Source organism: Acomys minous, assembly GCF_964271855.1.
Source record: "Acomys minous genome assembly, chromosome: 13".
Lineage (NCBI taxonomy): Eukaryota > Metazoa > Chordata > Mammalia > Rodentia > Muridae > Acomys > Acomys minous.
The window spans coordinates 8,204,116-8,224,986 of NC_140495.1; the positions used below are offsets into that span (position 1 = coordinate 8,204,116).

The following is a 20,871-nucleotide window of genomic DNA, read 5'->3' on the forward strand; positions in this document are numbered from 1 at the left end:
AGACCCTAGAGCTGCTACAGTGGCTGCATGTCTGTGTCCTCCGCAGCTTGCCCCTATGTGTTCCACAAATTCTACACCCACAGGTGATGGCAAAATGGCTGGTGTTAAACCGTTGGCTACTTTTAGAGAGTCCTATTGTACAATGGGTTAAAAAAAAAAAAAAAAAAAAAAAGGACTCCGAGAAGCTGGCAAACCCTTTGAACTGACTTTTATTCCCACTCAAGCTGAATTCCAGATGGTGTACATCTGAACTTCTCCACGTACAGGCTCCTGGCTTTGGAGTCTTTTCTGATAGTAAGCCACTCCTGCCTACTATTATGTAAGCCTTTTTTTTGTTATTCATTATGTCTATTAGAAACAATGATACCAGGGCTGGGGAAGATGCCCGAGTCAGTAAAGTGCTTGTCTTGTAAACCTAAGGACCTGAGATGGCTGGGACCCCAGACTCCACATGAAAAAGCCGAGTGTGGTAGCATTTGCTGGCAGTCTCAGCACTGGGGAAGCAGAGACAGGGCAGGAAGACACCCCCTGGGCTCACTCGCCGGCTAACCAAGCTTATTTCCTGAGGTCCAGGCCAGTGCGAGACTCAAAAACAAGGTGGGCAGCTCTTGATGAACCTTAGGTGGACTCCTGCCTCACCACCCCCAACACACACATGCACATTCATGGGCGTGTACCAGCTGACACACAAGTATGCACATCCTGCCCATATATATATATACACACACACTACAAAATGTTGACTTTTAATAAAACAATTTTTATTTGTCCTTCTGATTTAAGGAGATCTATATATGGGCCTGGGATGATGGCTTAGTGGTCACGAGCATTTGCCGCTATTGCAGAGGATCCAGGCTCAGTTCTCAGCATCAACATCTGGTGCTCGCTCACATCTGCCTGTAACTCCAGCTCCAGACAAGCCTAGCATAATGTCATTTCATATACAATGGATCTGAAATTTAGGTGTTAAATTTCTGGCTGCAGTGTTCAACTCCCAGGTGCTTTATAAATTCAGCATCAGCTGTGCCTCCCTTCCGCACGTTCTGGCTTTAACTGGTTTTGGACCTGGTATTGAGAATGTTTTCTAGTCCCACAGGATGTCTCAGTATGTAGCCGACACCAAGCGCCACTGGACCCAAGAGTGGCTGTTCTGCTAGATTCCGTGTCTTGCGTCGTACTCCCTGTGTACCCTGGGTAGAGACCTTAGTGGGTCGAGGCCATCCCCACAGAGGAGGCCAAAATTCAGCTTAAGATTAAGGAGAAAAACAAGCAAGGCACATGTCGGTTGGCTAATCTCGAGGGGAACAGGATTGTTTTCAAGTGATTAGAAGTTAGTTAGGTGAGGCCCTTGGCCTGCAGAAGATGGGCTTCTGTGACTCCAGAACGAGCCTTAAGAGTGAGTGAGGGGTGTGATGACATGGACCAAAAAGGTACCCAGGCAGCAGTTTAGGACATAAAGTATCAGCCATTACCAGATACTGTTGAAGACACTGATGATGTTTATAGTGCACGGTCTTTTCCAAAGCCAGCTCATCTCCCTGGAGAAGATGTTAAACACCCAACTTCACTGCGTCTCTGGGTTTAGGGTTGAAGAGCACAGGCAGGAGACAGGCAACCAGAGAGATGATGGGGAGACCAGAGTTCAAGGTAGCCGGGTCCACTATGTCCTGGATCAGGAGGCAGGAGAGGAGACCCCCCAGGGTTTACTCTATTCTTTTCATCAGGTCCAGGACCTGAGCCCATGGAAGTGTGCCTGTCACCTTCAGGGTGGCACTTCCTACCTCAGTTCGTCCAGTCCGAAAGCCAGCTCACAGACTTGCCCAGAGCTTTGCCGTGTAGGTAGTTGGAGAGCCTGCCAATCTACAGTGTTGCCAATAAAAAAGGGGGCTACCCAGAGTCAGGATGACACAGGCTTCTGGGCATAAGCACTGTGGACTAGCCGGGGAAGAAATAACCACCCTATCAGTGTTGGCATTAAGTCTGCGGTTAGTTAAAGGCTTTTCTGTGAGACTCCTAAGCCAGGCGTGCGTGCGTGCGTGCGTGCGTGCGCGCGTGTGCATGCGTGTGTGCGTGCTGTGGAGAGTGGAAAATATCTAACTGCATTTGTTGTCAGGTTACCTTTCCGCTTCAGGTCAGTGATCAGCTGCCCTTCTCTGGGTTAAAACCTAACAGTTAAGTTTTAAGCCGTGCCCTGGAGAATCTGCCTCCTTTCTCAGTTCCCTAACTTCTTGCTAACTCCAGCACCAATCGTGTGTGCACACGTGCATGTGCATGTGTGTGTGTGTATGTACATGCACGTGTGTGTGCATATATGTATGAAGGCCAGAGGACAACATTAGATACCTCATATGTTCTTGATCTTGTGTGTTTGAAGTGAGGCCTCTCTTTGGTCTGCAACTTGCCAAGTAGGCTAGGCTTGGCTGGTCCGTGACCCCGCCCCCTCCCCAAGCCCCCGCCCCCTCCCCAAGCCCCCGCCCCCTCTCCGCCCGGGACCCACTCGCTGCTGTCTCCTAAGCACTGAGATCACAGGCACACGCCGTTATTCCCAGTTTTTCAAGTGTGGTTTCTGAATACTGAACTCCAGTATTTCTGCTTACAAGGCAAGCACTTGCCCGACGGAAGTGTCTCCCTAGCCCCCATGAAGAATGACGTGGAAATCTCCTAGTATTTGGACTTTGCAGTGGCCAGGCCTTTTTATTGTAGCTCTTGGCTTGAGGGCTTACCACACCTCCTTCCCAGAAGAGGCTTTTGCACCAGACTGAACTTTATTTAAAGGAGAGTCAAGAAGAAACCCATTCAAAGGAGACTGTTAGGTAGGGAGGGGAGCGGAGGCGTGGCTTTGCTTTGACATATTTGCAGTAGGAATTCAAACAAAGTGCGCAGAGAGAATGCCTCTTCCCTCATTACAGCAAAAGAAATATCCTCAAAAATCTACCCAGAATGCTTAGCAGCACTGTCACCATGGTGCCAGTTAGTCAGTCCTGTGACTGCAGCCAGTTTGCTCTCCCGTTGTTTAATTAAAATCATGTGTAATTGTTTGCTTGGATTGGCTTGCTTTTCGCTTGAGAGGATGAATGGGGACTCCTATCTCATTCCACACTCCTCTGCTGCTTAATTGACTGGAATATTCCTGGGGGTTGTTTTCTCGTTGGCCATTCTGAAGGCAATTGTGCCACCACTCCGCCAATGATGATGCCACTAAGAGACTTAGTTTTTAGGACTGCAGTCCCTCTGGCAGAGTGCTAAGACATCTACTCTAGCTTTGTGAAAGGTGCTTCTGAAGCTTGAAGGCGGGAAGGGCCACGCAGGGAACATCCAAATGCCCTTTCTGACGTAATGATAATTCAGAACAGAGGCAAACACGCCACTTTCCCGTGGGCCCTTAGGTCATGTGTGGTCCTGCTGTTGGTCTGAGACCTCACTTAGAATGGAAAAGTACAGAGATTCTGCACCAGACAACGAGATGCTTAAAGAATCTTGCGATCACAGCAAGATATTCAAACTCTAGAATTGTCATATATACAACATAGCTGAGCTTTCTCTCTCACTCTTTTCCCAATCAATCAATCAATCAATTAATCAATGTATCTTTCTATCTACCTACCTATCATCTATCTACTTGCCTACTTAGCTACCTACTTACACACACACACACACAAACGAACAAACATATATGAATAAGTATGCATACATACATGCATGGATATATACATGGAAATACGTAGACAAAGACACATAGGTGAATTGAGCAGGATTATTCTGCTTTGGTTTCTACTGGGTGATGATTGCTATAACTGAAGCAACTTGTGAAGGAAAGGGTTTATATTTGGCTTATACTTCTAGGCCGAGGTCCATCACTGGATGAAGTCAGGGCAGGAACTGAGCAGGGGCCACGGAGCAGTAGCTCTCTGGCTCATTCTTAGCTAGTTCTCTCATCTAGCCGAGGCCCATCTGCAAAGGAATGGTGCTGCCCACAGTGGGCTGGGCCCTCCCACATCAGTCATGAATCAAGAGCATTGCTTGTAAACATGGTCATGGGCAGGCACACACACACACACACACATACATACACAGTCACATGCATGTCAACACATGCACACAGAGTAGATGAAAACAAGCAACGCCCAGGCTCCTTATGTCCTCTGCCATGCTAAAAACTTAAAACTGAGACTCCTTAGTACTTAGTATAAACAAATAATGAGGCCGACGTGGTGGTAAAAACACCCTAAGTGGAACCTCTGAGTGTGGCTCAGTTGGTGGGTGCTTGTATAGCCTGCTCCAAGGCCGCCGGTTCAACTTGCAGCACCACTGGAATCTGATATGGTGAGGCTTGCCTGTAATGCCACCGCTCTGAAGGTGAGGTGGTCAATGTCATCCCCAGCTACACAGTTAAGATGAAGCTTACCTGAGCTATGAGAGACACGGCCTCAAAAACTAAAGAAAAAAAAATAGAAACTAAAACAAAAATTCTAAGTGGATTGTTATTTATGTCTGGATAAAAACCCAATGAGCATACATGAAATTGAAGCACATGAACTCCTGTGTTAACATTTACAGCAGTTGAGCCATTTCCAATGAAGGCTTGGAGTGAAAATTCATTAGTGTAACCACACTAGAAAGGGACATGGGTGGTCATTTTTCTGCCCACCTTGGTGTCTTGTATGTATATTAATGAACATGACGTGCCATCTAGAGAGATCCTTGGAGAGATGTCACTGACTAAGTGTGAAGATGTTCACGTCACTGTGAGCATCTGGAGCCACAGGATATGTATGCAACTGGCCAGGAAGGAAGTAGTGCTAGAGCCAGAGCACCGAGGAGAGAAAGAGCATCCTGTCCCAAGTCACTCCCCTCATTTCATTGCTAAGCACCTACCAGGGAAAGCGCTCTGGGGATCTTCAATAAGGAAGCATAGTGTGCACAGCCTAAATGCAACGCCCATCTCCGCAGTGTAGGTGAAACGGACCTGGCTCAGGACCTTTGGCCGTAGCGCAGTATAATGCTCATGCATGAGTTGCTTAGCGCCCTGGCTAACAGAGCTCCGTGGGTGCTACTTGTCTTTTCTGAGACCAGAATCACAGAAGGCTCCCGCTACAGCGCAGAGCTCCTGCCCAGGCCAAGCAGAGCTAGCAACAGACGCCACAGTTGCTTTGGTGGGAAGCTATGTGCCCATCCAGGCAGTGTTTCCACTGACGGAAACACTGTCAGAGCGGCCAGCACTTGATACCTTCTCTTTTCCAAGGATACTTTGTTTTCTGTGCATGTGCGCTATGGACTAATTGAAGTCAGATGAAGCCTGCAGAATTGCTCGGAGGGACTTGTAAACGTGTGTGAAATATTACCGCATTGAAATGCAATGATCTCATGTTTTTATAGATGAATATGTATTTCTATAATAATGCTTGGGCAGGATCTACCGGCAGATCTGGAAAGAAAGAAAAGACGGATGCCTAAGTAATGAGTAACTCGTGCATTTGTCAAGGTAGCTCTTCCAAATGTCACTTGCCACGAGCATATCTATGATTGCTACCGGTGACATAATTGTAGGTACAGAGAATACTAAGGAATGATTCAGAGCGCTTTGTTTGGGGCTGAAGTGATGGCTCAGTGGTTAAGAGTACTTACTACAACTCGCATAGGTTTGTTTCCCAGCACCCACATAGCAGCTTAAGACCATCTGTAACTTCAATTCCAGGGCCTGCAATGCTTTCTTCTGACCACAGAGGGCACTGTACACACAGGGTGCACATACATTCATGCAGGCACACACACATACATGTGAAATAAGAAATAATTATTTTTAAAATGATGCATTTATTTAAAGATGAGAGAAGCCAAGGCCTTTTGCTCACTAAGTTCACAGAACCACTGATTCCACTCACGAAGCCCAGGATGAGACCATTTCCCTATTGTGAACATAAGCCTCGTTTCTTTGAATGTGCCTTCAAGAAATTCTACCCCAGAGACAGCTCTAATTTTATGTCACATAAAAAGAAAGCTTTCCGTGAAAGACTGCACTAGTTTCACAAGTGTGTCTTGAGTCTCTGTATGTGTGAAGCCCTGGAGGAGGCTCCCAAGTTCACTCTCAATGTAGATCCTTATTTCCTAGCAGGAAGATATGCCCACTTAGGGACAGTACCCCACTGTGGCTCCTAATTAAGAAGAAAAGTCTCTACACTGACTATGTAGCCCTTGTGATCCCCATCCAAGAACTGGGAGCACGGCTCTGTTGATAAGAGCACTGGCTGCTCTTGTAGACCACCAAGGTGCAGGGTCCAGCATCCATCAGGGTTTACAGCCATCTGTAACTCCAGTTCCAAGGGATCCCACACTCTCTTCTGGCTCCTATGGGTGCCAGGCATGCCTGTGGTGCGTGCGCACTCATACAGGCTAACACTCACAGGCATGAAAAGAGAAAAAGAGTTGGTAGTATCTCTGAGCAGATGGCCACTGAAATCCTTGGTCTAGCCTCCAATAAAGGCAAGTGCTGTGTCAAATTGAGAGGTTACTTGAAGACATTTGTCGCTGGCTCTTGTCACCGGTGTGACATTTCAGAGACACTGTGGCATAAGGCTAAGAGCTCTGGTCAAATAAAGCTTGTTGCAAATATTGGCTTCCTTATTGCCTGAGTCAGTCTTGGGAAATTAAACAGTCTGAACTTCAGCTTTCCTCTCTGGGACATGGGTCTTATAATAATAGCAACTTCTAGCCTGCAGAGTTTTCCCAGCAATTAAATATAAGACTTATGTAAGCGCTGTGAGCCCAGCCAGCACATGGCATGTGCTTAGTTTGGAGTCTTTCATATTTGGGGGTTAGCCGGAAGAAACAGTGTGAGTTTCTGACCCCAGTGTGTGCTCATACCTAAAGCTCTCTTTGTCTAATAGAAGCCCAGAGGTCAACTCAAGTGGTGGGGGGTGGCTGGGGGCGTGGCTGGGGGCGTGGCTGGGGGCGTGCCTGGGCGGCTCTTGTTTGCATCCAGCCACATCCTAGAGCTTCCTTCAGGCCTGAGTTGTTATTGTGACTCCCTTCACCTCCTCTTTGAAGTCTCTAGATTAACTAATGTTATTCAGTCACCACACACACACACACACACACACACACACACACACACAGCTTTATATGTAGGTCTTAAAAATAAAGGTCACAGGAAGCTGGAGGGGAAAGTGAAAATTTGGTTTCTGACCTTAAATTAGGGGACTTCTGGAACCTTCTGCAGTCAACACCACACACATTAATTTCAGTTTGGGTGCTTGCCTCAGACTTGGAAGAAATAGAAATGAGCATGGAGGACCTTTCCTGTGAGGAGCTAGGAATTATAAGCTGATTAATAACAGATGAACAGGTCATGCAGATGTTTTAATGCATTGGAGGCACAGCTAAGAAATCACGCAGGTATAGTTTAAAAAGTCTGAATCATATTTTCTTATCTGTGCAAAGGAATATTCACACTGCACCAAAGTAAAATCTCTCCAAATTCTTCCAGTGTGTTACAGGGCATTAAAAATAACATTTATAGGATAGGGGGCTGCTGGTTTTTTTTTTCCTTTCTATTAAATAGTACCAGATAGTAAATATTTTTGGCTTTATGGAGCAGAGCTGATCTTTATTGCAGGAAGGTCCCTATTAGGAGAATCCACAGAAGGCTTCTCTCTCCCTCCACCAACCCCTCTGTTTAACAACCATTGAAAGCGGGAGGTGGGGGTGTCCTGATCATAAGGCCATACAAAAACTGGCCAAATCTGCCTGCTTTACAGCATAAGGCTCTATTCGTCTCACGGCCTGATCATAGGAAGTCGTGAAGTGGTCCAGCCTATGCCAGTTGCCAGCATATCCCAGTATTACCGGATGACCTGACCCTTGCGCCTATGAGGCTCCCATTGTCTTGAGAGGAACATCTAGTCAATCAACCAAATCAGTTTATGGCAAGGTATCTCGTGTAGATCTGGCTGAGGAGAGCCGAGACAAGCAAGCCTTCCTGTGCTAACGTGTCCGCAGGTAGCAGGGTTAGGGGCTGTAATCTGCTGTGGCACCTGAATAGTATTTCAGGCTGTCTTTAATTTTGCCGCCCAGGACTGTGTGTGTGTGTAATTGCCGTGCTCTGTCACTCATACCCTGTCCTAACAGTCTTTGTTACACTCTAGTCTTTCTAGTAGAAGAAGAGTCCACTACTTATTATCCAATGTGAATGTGTGTTTCAGGGGCTGATAAGATGGCTCAGTAGTTGACAGTGTGTTTTTGTTGCAGCTGACCTGAGCTCAGGTCCCAACACCCACCCTGAACTCACTATAGCTCTAGCTCCAAGCGATCTGACCCCCTCTTTGCCTCTGAAGTCACCTACCTACTTACCTACCTACCTACACACACACACACACACACACACACACACACACACACACACACTTGCACATAATTAAAATTAAATTAATCAGCAGGGCACGGTAGCACACACCTTTTATCCCAGCACTCAGAGATGCAGAGACAGGTGGATCACTGTGAGTTCAAGGCCAGGCTGGTCTACAAAGTGAGTCCATGGCAGCCAAGGCTACACAGAGAAACCCTGTCTCAAAAACAACTAACTAACTAACTAACTCTTAAACATACCTTTATTTTTATTTTATTTGTGTCTTGAAGGCTCCGTCACTAATTATATATCTTTTCCTGTTTTTTAAAGATTTATTTTACTTTTGTTTTGTGTATATGAGTGTTTTGCCTGCATGCATATATGTGTACTGCCCGTGTGAAGTCCAGAATAGGGTGTCAGACCCCCTGGAACCAGAGTAAAGGACAGTTGTAAATTGCCATGTGGGTGCTAGGAAGCAATCCTTAGTCCTTTGCAAGAACAGCAAATGCTCTTAACACTAAATTATCTCTCCAGCCCTCTTCCTCCTGTTTTTAAAGTTCATTGATGTATCTCTTCAGAACACTGTGTTTTCCCCAGCTGGTTGCTAGAATTCTAAGATTTCAGAGTTACTTTAGTTTTGGGTAGCATGAAGCAGAGTTACAACCTTGGAGTTCAGTCAATGGATTCACCAAACATTTCACTCAAAAGACAGTGTGAGTCAGAACATACCATGTCTGTGTGTCTCCTTTCCTTTGTCGCTTTAAGTGGCCATACCAAATGTCAGTTAGGATTCCTTCGAAGGTACCACTGTCATCCTCTTAGCTCCCTGGCTTGATTTCTCATCACCCCCTCCCCCTGTCACTGAAGCAGCTGAGGACTATCAGCTGAGTAATTACAAATCCTCGGGCTGACATCCATCTCAGTACGTTCTAGCAACTACATACCTCTCTGTTCCCTCATGGAGAGTTCTAGAAAGGTCCTAAGATCTGCCATGTGCTCATTTTTCCTCACATGTGTTCTTTCTGTGCCCCATGGGGAGCTCTAATCTGTCAGAGAACGGCTCAAAGAGTCTCTGCTCCTGTACCTTCCACGTCCCTCTAGGATTCCTTGTGCCCTATCAACCGCACATATTGTACCATATACCTGGCTCCCTTCTGCAGTGCCAGAGTGCGCAGCATTTGTGTGTAAACCTCGGCTCCTGCACAGGGCAGTTTGAGGACAGTGGCCTGCCTATAGTAGGCATTCAGGAATCCTGTGACCACAGTGTCAGAGCCTAAGGCCTGTCATTGATGAGTACCTCAAGTGCAGATGAACAACAACACATGACTGGATTCTGGCTTTCATGTGGATGTCTTCAAACACCCTCTTCCCATGGTAGAGTACTAACCATGTCCTTTTTCCCCAAGGGGAGAACGAATAACAAAAGATTAAAGCTGGCTGGCAAACCCAAACTGCACACAAGATGGTTGTTTCCACCATCACCAACCAGCAAAAAGAAGGCTATTGAGTGCACACAAGGTGACAGACTGGCAGAGACTGCTCTTTCTGCTTCTCAGACCCAGAGCTGGTGTTCCCAGGTAGCCTGGCTGGGAGTCAGAAGGGGCAGAGTGGACGGAGGCTGGGACCAACAGGAACGGTATGGACTATGGACGAGTGAGCCTCAGAGATCCACCTGCCTCTCTCTGTTTCCCCCAAATCTGGGATTATAAGCATGTACACATTTACATGGGTTCTGGAGGACCACATCCTCACAAGGCAGGTGCTTTACCAGTTGAGTCATCTCCTTAGTCTCACCTCCCCCCAACCCCATGCCGATTGACTTATGTGACTGCTAATGAGGAAGAGACATGAAACCAGTATCTAACAACAATGTCGTATGTATCAAACTTTGGTTATTATGGTATATGCTTGAGCATTTTGGGTTCAGATTCGTATTGGGAAGGACACGTGTGGTGTGCTAGCGTGTAGCATCCCCAGGAAGACTCACTCTCTAGCATCCATGGAGACGATTCATAGGCCACTGTGCATACGTACATGCTTGCGGACTCGCTTCCTGGTGGTGCACACCTCCTGAGCCTAATGCCTTCTCTCCCTTTTGTCTTATCTCCACATCAGAATACACCACCAGCAGCCCCGACCTGTTACTGGTCATTATCCAAGTGACTGGCGTCAGTCTCCTGCCTCCGCTGGGGATCGCCATAGCCGTCATCATCATCTTCTACTGCTACCGTGTCCACCGGCAGCAGAGGCTGAGCCCGTCCTGGGAGAGCAACAAGTCCCGGAAGCTCATGGAGTTCAGCGACAACTGCGCCATCATCCTGGAGGACGACCGTTCTGACATCAGCTCCACGTGCGCCAACAACATCAACCACAACACGGAACTGCTGCCCATCGAGCTGGACACACTGGTGGGGAAGGGCCGCTTCGCCGAGGTCTACAAGGCCAAGCTGAAGCAGAACACCTCGGAGCAGTTTGAGACCGTGGCCGTCAAGATCTTCCCCTATGAGGAATACTCCTCTTGGAAAACGGAGAAGGACATCTTCTCGGACATCAACCTGAAACACGAGAACGTCCTGCAGTTCCTGACAGCCGAGGAGCGGAAGACAGAGCTGGGCAAGCAGTACTGGCTGATCACGGCGTTCCACGCCAAGGGCAACCTGCAGGAGTACCTCACAAGGCATGTCATCAGCTGGGAGGACCTGAGGAAGCTGGGCAGCTCCCTGGCCCGGGGCATCGCTCATCTCCACAGTGACCACACTCCGTGTGGGAGGCCCAAGATGCCCATTGTTCACAGGGATCTCAAGAGCTCCAACATCCTGGTGAAGAATGACTTGACCTGTTGCCTGTGTGACTTTGGGCTGTCCTTGCGCCTGGACCCTACTCTGTCTGTGGATGACCTGGCCAACAGTGGGCAGGTGAGTGGAGGCAGCTCTGCCTCCTGACTTCATGACTGGCCTCACCTCTTTCTTTTATTTTCTTTCTGAAATTTTTTCATTACGAGGTGCGTGTGTGTGTGTGTGTGTGTGTGTGTGTGTGTGTGTGTGTGTACGCGCAGATGCACATATGTGTCAGTGTACACATGTGTATTCACGTGAAAGCCACATTCCTTGGTTGCTACTCACCTTGTTTAGTGCAACATGGCTGCTTACTGAAACTGGAGCTCACCAGTTTGGCTGGGCTGGCTGTACAGCTAGCTCGAGGGGTCCTCCTGTCTCTGTCCCATTCCACACAGCGGCGGAGCTACGAGGATGTGGTGCCACAGCCATCTTAGTGTAGAGTCTAAAGTGCTGTGTTCTTGCTCTCGTGGCAAGCTCTTTGCCGACTGAGCCATGTTTGCAGCCAGTGATCCTGCAGTTTATGCTCGCACAGTGGGTCTGTCAGCAGCACTGCTTTTTTCTCTAGCTGGTACGCAGGGCACAGTCTAAAGCCCTCCTTGAACTGAACGGAGTGTGTGAGTTTTCTGCCTTGTCAGCACTCTGTCCGTAGCAGTACATGCAGTGTGGAGGTCATCTTGCTGAGACACAAACAAATTAGTATGTCAGGACAATGACTCACAGAGTGCTCTGTTAAAAAGGAAAGTGTCTTCAAAGGCATGCCAAGAAGAGCCACTCTTTGGAACAGCGGCATCAAATTATTTGACCTCTGCATGACAGGACAGTGATTGACATAGGATGGACTGAATATGCTACAATATCAGACATTTTTCACTTGAAAATTTTCCCTTAGAAATAGTTTTTTCCCCCTGTGGGCACCCTGTTTGTTTAATGTCAATCATAAAATTGATCACAGGCCTAAGTAACCAGACTACAGCTACACATCACATCCATGGAAATTATTGTATGACTTGGTCTTTTCATATGACTTTAATTTAGCAGGGATTTATGAAATTATGTCATATGGGCCATGGGGTAAATTAAAATTAAATGGTCCTTAAGTGACCCAAATGGGTGGCAATTATTTTCATCATGAGTCTTGGTGTTTCAAGAATAAGGGGGAAAAATCTAATTTGCAAAAACACAAATAAGTACCCAAGAGGGTGGAGAGGGGGCTGAGTGGCTAAGAACGCTTGCTGCTCTTGCAGAGGGTTCATCTAGGGACTTGATCAGGGTCCTTTTCTCTGGCAGTTAAAGAATTGAAAGGGAGAAAAAAATCATGAGGGTGAAAGACAGCAGTGGAGAAATCTCAAACACAGCAAACAGCAACGGGCAGAATCAGCAATTGAAGTAAGGCATTTGTTTGGCCGTGAAAAGATACGCATGCGCAGCAGACACACAGACAAAGGCAGAGAAGAGGGGGACTCGGAAACCGAAAGTCCAGTCCCTTCCTGAGGGATGGGGGCTTTATGTGCTCTGATGGGTCTGAGAATTGTAGAACGGCTGGGCGCAATTGTTACATAACATGGCCTGGCCTGGCCTTGAGCTTGGTGAGCCACCCTATCTGGAGGCCTGCTGCCGGAAGAAAATGCCTGTAAGGCCATTGTTTTAAGCTGCTGGGCTTTTGTATCTGGTCAAGAGGGTGCGAAAGAAGCCAGCCATCTTGGAAGTCTACCCCAGGGCGAATAAAATAAGAAACCTCTAGACACAAACAAAAAAGTGAGCCTCTATGAGAAGGCCAAGTTTAAGTCCCCCATCACACATCCCCTCAGTTAAGCGATGAACCTCATGCTGTGCCTCTTTTGACTTTAGGTGGGAACTGCAAGATACATGGCCCCGGAAGTTCTAGAGTCCAGGATGAATTTGGAAAACGTGGAGTCCTTCAAGCAGACCGATGTCTACTCCATGGCTCTGGTCCTCTGGGAAATGACATCCCGCTGCAATGCGGTGGGAGGTACGTGCTTGGTCCCAGCGCAGTCGGTGGGGGATGATGTGAAGACGCTCTTGTCCCCAGCCCAGATGATGTAATTCTGTCTGTTTCAGGCAGGGCCGCAGGGTTCAGCACCAACCGACCCACACTGAGAGACAGCTGAGATCGTGTAGCGTGTGGCTATTCTAGAATTTCTGGGGATGATTCTGGTTTTTTGGGGGTTTTGTTTTTTGGGTTTGTTTTTGTTTTTTGTTTTGTTTTTGTTTTTTGTTTTTGTTTGTTTGTTTGTTTTGAGACAGGGTTTCTCTGTGCAGCCTTAGCTGTCCTGGATTCGCTTTGTAGACCAGGCTGGCCTCAAACTCACATTGATCCACCTACCTCTGCCTCCCAAGTGCTGGGGATGATTCCGAATAGCCAAGGTTTCTAAAGGAAGAACTTTCCATCTCCTCTCACACAGCTATATAGAGTTACCTTTCTCTCCACAGATGCGTCAGTAGTTTTTGAGAGGTGGCCCCTTGAAGCAGGAATAAGAATTGCTTCTATTTCCCTAAACGATAACAGTCAGATGAGCATCCGCATTTTGTTTCTTCTCATTTGGATCTAAAGGACTGGAAAAAAAAACACTCGACTAAATATTTACTCTCTTAGAGAGATGACTTCTTTTTCACAAAACTAAGTAGGATGGTTTGATATGTCTATTTGGGCTTTAAGACTCTAGGGATGCTAATTGAAGAAGATGGCTTGCCTCTAAGACTTCTGCCTTTCCTCTGTGAACCCCAGGGGCTCCAGCCTTCTGTCCTTTCCCCACCTTCGAGTATCTTCTTTCACTCTTTGAGCGTTCTCCCCAAGCAGAGGACCACAGCTCTGCCAGGTCCCCTGGCTCTCTTCTCTTTGTGCTGTGAGTGCATCACGTCAGTCACTTTCCACTGTGAGAGATTGCCTTAGGGATCCCATCACTTGCTGAGACACTAACCAAAAAAGGCAACATGAGGACAAAGAGCTTTATTCATCTGACACTTTGAGGTGAACAGTCCGTAGCCCAGGAACATCAGGGCAGGCACTCAAACAAGGCAGGGACCTGAGGAGGGAGCTGATGAGAAGCCCACGGAGGAGCGCTCTTTCGTGGCTTGTTCTTCATGCCTTGCTTAGTCTGATTTCTTAGAGCTCCCAGGACCACCTGCCCAGGGGTGGCTTTGCCCCGGTGAGCTGGGCTCTCCCACATCAATTATAGCCAAAAAGATGCTTCATGAGTCAGTCTGCTGTGGGGATTTTCTCCATTGAGCTTCCTTTTCCCATATTGACTCTAGCTTGGGTCAAGTTGACATAAAACTAGCCGACCTAGGCTGCCATCGCCTTGACCTTGAGAGTGTAGATGCCTTTGGCTGTTCTGCACCCAGGATGTTCTGCTACCACTGTTTAGGGCAGGATTGATCCCACATGGCTAGAAAGTGAGATTGGTAGCTCTCTACATTCTGTGTCTGTTACCCACTCTCCACTCAGCAGCTTCCATCAGAGTCTCACCTGGAAGATGAGCACATCCCTGCCTGGTCCACATGAAGGCAAGCTTGGCTTCATTCTTTCAGACTTTTGTTTTATAAATTGGACTTATAGACTATCATGAAGAAGAACACAGAGCACTAAGGAGACGGCTTAATCAATAAAGTCTTAGTGCACAAGTGTGAGGACATGAGTTCAGCTCCTCAGCACCCACGTAATGGTTATAATTTGTGGAGGGCACCTGTAATCCTAATGGGGGCAGACACAAGGGCATCCTTGAGGCTTAATGGCCAGGCAGTCAACCCAAATCAGCTTGCTCCAGGTTGAGTAAGAGACTGCGTCTCAAAACATAAAGATGAGACTGGTAGAGGAATATTTAACACAGAGAATAGTGTGTAATTCCAGCATTCAGGATCCTAAGGCAAAAGGAATGCAGTAGATTCCAGGTCAGTCTGGCCTATATAGTAACTTACAGGGGTACATAGTAACTTATAGGCCAGCCTGGACTACAGAAATCCTGCCCTAAACACACAAACCTGAAAGCAACAGTAACAACAACAATAAAAGTACAGAGACTCCAGCCCACCATCTACCTTTAATTCAGTATAAAACCCAGCCTAAATCCAAAAGAGAAGAAACAATGTAACTCTATTAAAGCCGTACATTAACATTGGTGCAGTTGACCCGTCCTCCCCAGTCACCAGTAATGTGCTTTCCTAGAAGAGGGCTCCAGGGGTTGAGGATTCACACAGATCTAACTCATGTGTTTCCATAGCCTTGCTTTAGTTCAGCCCACTCAGTCTTCGGTGACCTTGAGACAAAGCCTGGATCCCACTTTGTGTTGTGCTGGTTTTCTCGTTAGATTGAGATGACGTGTCTGTAATCAGAACAGCACTATGGTAACTTCTGAGCACATGGAACCGAGGCCGGGGCTGCTGATGTCAACTAGGAAGTCTGGCTGCCTGGTCCCCCTCTGTAGAGATGCTGTTTTCCAATTTGTGATGAATACATGCAGGGGAGGATACTCAGGCCTGGACATAATCTCACATGTTAATTTGAGCATCTACTGAGAATTCTCACTTGAAACAGTATCACTATATCACTGTTACGTTTGCCACGTGCGAATGTTTCTGTTTTTCTTACCCCTGGTTAATTAGTAGCATTTTACTCTGAGGAAATTTCTGTCTTTCCTCTCACCACCCCTTGTTATTTATCCATTTTTTGTGCACTTATATCAGCAGAGGACAATGAGTATTTCTTTCATTCTATGGATGTCCATTAATATCATTACCATATTTTTCAGACAATAAGACATGCTTTCCCCCCAAAAGTGTATGTGGTGGGGGATTAGTGTGTGCTTTATGGTATGGTACGATTGCTGTTTTTACTGTTTTTCTTGTTTTACTGCTCTAAAAACTAGATGTGTCTTATAGTCTGAAAAATACGGTACTTATTTCATTGCTCAAATGGCAACCCCTTTGGTTCATAACCCAAACTTCCCAACATATTGTCCAGAGCCATTCCAACTGGACCCATTGCTGGGTGTGGAAGTCTTCATCCCTTGCAGAATATGTTTGGGTACCCACACTCCAAGGAAGATCTTGGTCACCTCTTTCTCATTCCTTGTCGGGTCACTGTCATCTATTTCTCTGGCCTCAGTGGATAAGGGGATTCCTCTCTGCCTGGCACAATTCTCTCCTAGTTTCCTGCCTAAGAGGTCTTCCTTCATACTTCTAAAAGTAGGTGTGTGTGTGTGTGTGTGTGTGTGTGTGTGTGTGTGTGTGAGAGAGAGAGAGAGAGAGAGAGAGAGAGAGAGAGAGAGACAGAGACAGAGACAGAGACAGAGACAGAGACAGAGAGACAGAGAGAGAGCTATTTCCTCACAGTCAAATTTGTTTAATCATCTATCAGCCATTATAAACGATTTTCTGCTTGGAAGCTTTAACAGCTCCAAAGTGAATCTATAGACTGACGGGAGTCGTGTCCAAGACAATGCTGTTCCCGACAGGTAGTGTACGGGGCTGACAGTACCTTCTCCCATGCTTTGAGAGCTGTGCTTCTCTAGAGAGCCGCTGAGATTATGATGTCTGGTCTCCATGTCTGTCAAGACAGTCAGCCTTAGGCTGTGGTGCATTCCACTTCCACTGCAATCCTCGACAAGAGCATCTCCCTGTTGATATTTGCTGAGTAAGGAAGAACTGAGGCACGTGAGGTAGAGCCAAGCTCAACAACTTTTCTGGGTTCTAAAATAAGTTAAGGATAAACCAGTTTCCTTGTGGAAGGAACCAGGATGTGGTTTGTTCAGCTCATCTCAGAAAAACCCTTTACAGCCTTTGTGGTAAGAACAGGCAGAAACTGCGTGAACCCCATCCTGGCTCTCGTTTAATCATAACTCCCCACTCCTGATTCTTCTGACTCCACTCCGACGGCAGAAACCCAGGCTGTGTTCACCCTCACATACATCACTAGATTTAAGTCCCTGAGAATACACTGGTCTCTTCTGAGAGTATCACGTTGTGTGTGTGTGTGTGTGTGTGTGTGTGTGTGTGTGTGTGTGTGTGTATGTGTGTGTGTAGGTGTGTATACGTGCATGTGTGTGTATGTGCATGTGTGTTTATGTGTTTGGGTGTTGTGTATGTTAGTGTGTGTGTGTACCTGTGGACACCCAAAGTCAACCTCTTGTGTCTTCCACACTGTCTCTCCACTTTGTCTTTTGAGATGGAGCCTCATTGAACTTGGCCCTATCTAGTTCAGCTAGGCTGGGTGGCCTGGGAGCTGCAGGGATCCCCCTGCCCCTGCCTTCCCTGTACTGAGATTGCAAGTGCATGCCACCGTGCCCAGCTTTTTACCTGGGTGTGGGCATCCAGACTCAGGACCTCTCATGGCGAGCACTGCCCCAAGTAAAGTGTCTCCTCTGTCCCTTAGATTATCTTTTTAAATTTCTTTTAAGACAATTTAAAGACCTTAAAGACAGCTTGGTTAACCTAGTCTTCATGTCAGAAAAGTTTCTTTTTACATTATTTGTATATGTGGAAAGCACATGAGACACATACATACGTGTCCCCTGCAGGGACAAGCCTTCATGTCCTCCTCTTTCCTGATACCAGGATCACAGGTGGACAGGAATTCTGACTGTGGCCCCCAGAAGCTTGGAGTGTACAAGAAAGACTTGCACTTCAAACAAACAAACAAACAAACAAACAAAAAACCCGAAAGCAAAAACCAGAAATCAAAAAACCAAAAACATCATCTTCATCAACAACAAACCATGCTTTTTAAACATTTACACATACATTTCCTATTCATCATCTTTTTACTACAATAGATAAGAAGTTCTCTAATTGTTAGGGGACTTTGATGTGTAAGTGCAGGAGGGGGAAGTGTCACTGGTCCTTCTAAAGCTTGGCCTTTACCCCTTGATGATATGTGATTACTCCTTTCGTCAGCTGTTGAATTCCAAAGAGAAAGGGTCGTGGAGGTGGTAATGATGATGATGATGATGGTGGTGATGATGATGATATAGTAGTAGCTGATGATGATGGTCATGGTGATGGTGGTGATGATGATGGTGGTGGTGGTGATGATGATGATGATGATGATGATGATGAAGGGCCTTTGAGATGGCTCAGAGGCAAAGATGCTTTCTATAAAAGCCTGTTGATCTGGGCCCATGTAGAAGTGGAAGGAAAGAACTAACTTTACAGACTTCTGACCTCCACTTACATGTCATGGTCCATGTGCCCCCTCCCACACACACAATAATTATACTTAATACATTTAAATGATGAGGCAGAATATTTTCTTCATCAGCCATCACAAATTGCAATCTTACCCACGATCGGGTCAGCTAATATCCCATCTAGTTTAAGTGAACAGCTAAGTGCAGTGCCAACCCTAGACAGGTAATCCTGGGAGCTCTAAGAAATCAGAGGAAGCGAGCCATGAAGAAGAGCAAGCCAGTAAGCAGCATGCATTATGTGACAGAAGTCCTGGGAGAATTAAATCCTTCCTGCCCTGCTTTAGGGGACTGTGGTGATGGTGACTTTTCTGGGGATGCCCACCCTGCCCCTGTGGCTGCCCCGCCACACCCCTGTGGCTGCCACGCCCCGCCCTGCCCCTTCTATTTTCCCGGTCCCACCTCCATGCTGCATCTTTACTCTAGCGATACCACTATAATCTCCTTTCAGCTTCTGTCGACTCCATTTCAAGCAGTTTCCTGGGACTAACACTCAGGCATGAACTTCCTTGTAGCCGGAGGCGGTTCAGTTATAGCAACAAGGTGGGAGGCGGGGGAGGGGGTGCTGGCATCAGAAGAAGACAGAGAGCTAGATGGCCAGGCCAGCTTAAGTCAGTAGGTGCCAAGGCAGGACAGTTGGAGTGCAATGCATTCTTGAGCGGTGTGGCTGGGTGTCCTTTTGCAGTGGTCCTCCCCCAGGCAGCCTGGACTCTGCAGAGCAGCCCAGGGGAGCAAGCACCCAGCACAGCCCTGGGGATGTTACTCTGGGCATTACCAGGAAGATAGTGTTAACACATGATAACTCGTTCCTTCTGAAGCCAGATGTAAGCTTCCTTTAGCGTGACATTCCACCACAGAGCCCCACAGACCATCACAGTAAGGGAATAGGAAGGTTTGGTCCAGGCTAACAAAGCTCTGAAGGCATCACAAACGACATCACCAAAGCAGCGGCATCATCCATCTGTGCACCAAATTCACCATAATCACATTCGGAGCCTGCAGCCTCATCCTCTCACGGATGAGAAATCAGGCTTCTGGGGTGGGACAACCAAGGCACCAGGAGGCCTGTAGCCAGTGGCCTGCCTCTCTGTGGGACAGAGTCAGTCTGATTGGTGGGGAACTGAGGAAATAAATACTCAGAGTAGTATGTGGGGGTCTGAGCCTCTCTGCACAACCTGCAGGCACACACAGCTCTTCAGAAATACCAAGTCCTTGCTAAGTACTTCAGTAAGTGTCAGGCGATCCTCCTTAGGGGTCTTGCTTCTGAACGTCTGCAGCTGTGAAATGTCCAGTCTCCCTTGGTGAATCCCTGAGTGTACACACACACACGTGTGTGTGTGCGTGTGCGTGCGTGTGTGTAACATGTGAGTGTGACGCCCAGAGGTCAACCAGGAATGTCCACCTTGTTTTTTGAGACAGGATGTCTCAGTTCCCCCAGGATTTGCCACCTAGGTCCGATGGACTGGTCAGCAAGCCCCAGGTGTGCACCTGCCTCCATCTCCTCTGGAATGGTAGGGAGGAGCTGCCACATACAGGTGTTTTAAATTTGCTCTCTTCTGATTAAACTCAGGTCCCTGTGTTTGCTAGGCAAGCATTTTACCGAGAGTCATCTTCTTCCTGCTCCTCAGATCCCTGTTAACAGATGTCAAGGCTCTCAGTTTCTGTATAGTTGTTCGTTTATCCATCCGTTCGTTCACTCACTCAGATGATGCCTAATGAATGCCTCTGTGTTCAGGCACTGTTCCCCCTGAGGAGGAACAGGAGTTCATTTTTATTTTTGAGGCACACTCTTGCTAGGAAGCTCACAGTGGCATCACACAGTTCCCCAGGCTCAGGCTCCCTGGTACTGGAAGATGGATCAGGAATATAGCGCCACACCTGGCAAGAGCAGCAGGCCCAAAAGTTCCCTCTCCCCAAGGGAGCAGGTCAGCGGCAGATCTGATGTCCAGCAAGGGACTGGTGGATACAGTCATTTCAGAAGGAAAAATATAGCAGATTTAGGGGACAGATAACACCATCAGGGTAGGAACTGCAGACACTTGGAGCATCTCAAGGAATACATGACAAAAATGAGAGCAAACTGAGTTGTTTGGAGAGGACAAGATGGAAGGATGGTTGCTGTGCCGCTGCTTTCTAATGGAGAGAAGGCAGGAGACTTCCACTGGGCAAGGACAGGCCTGAGATTGGCTCTCTTTTACAAAGAGCCTCTGTCCCAAGCCACTGGGGTCTGGGCAAGTGTTTGCACTGTGGTGTGTGGGAGGCGGATGAGGGAGGTGTCCAAGGCCCCCTTTGGGGAACACGGCAGGCACCACACGTATTCATCCCCAGCCAGAAGTGGCCCACATGCAAACCGACCGACCCCAGTCCCTGGCCGCCTGGACCCCTGAAATAGAAGCTGACACACAGTGGCTGCGAGCAAGGCTTGGATACAAATAGCGCCTTCTCCTGGAAGAAGCAAGCCCCAAAAGAACAAAGGAGAAGGAGGTTTGGAGAA

The 20,871-nt window shown here is 47.4% G+C and overlaps 1 protein-coding gene across 3 annotated transcripts in view; it reads left to right on the forward strand.

Annotated features, from left to right (window-relative positions):
• The window catches only part of TGFBR2 (transforming growth factor beta receptor 2), an 83,422-nt gene that overhangs the window by 52,606 nt on the left and 9,945 nt on the right, over positions 1–20,871 (forward strand). For all 3 annotated transcript variants that reach the window (XM_084751877.1, XM_084751876.1, XM_084751878.1), the window contains 2 exons: positions 10,457–11,256; positions 13,027–13,168. In XM_084751877.1, the coding sequence (XP_084608003.1) occupies positions 10,457–11,256; positions 13,027–13,168 (942 nt within the window). The remainder of the gene's footprint in view (positions 1–10,456; positions 11,257–13,026; positions 13,169–20,871) is intronic.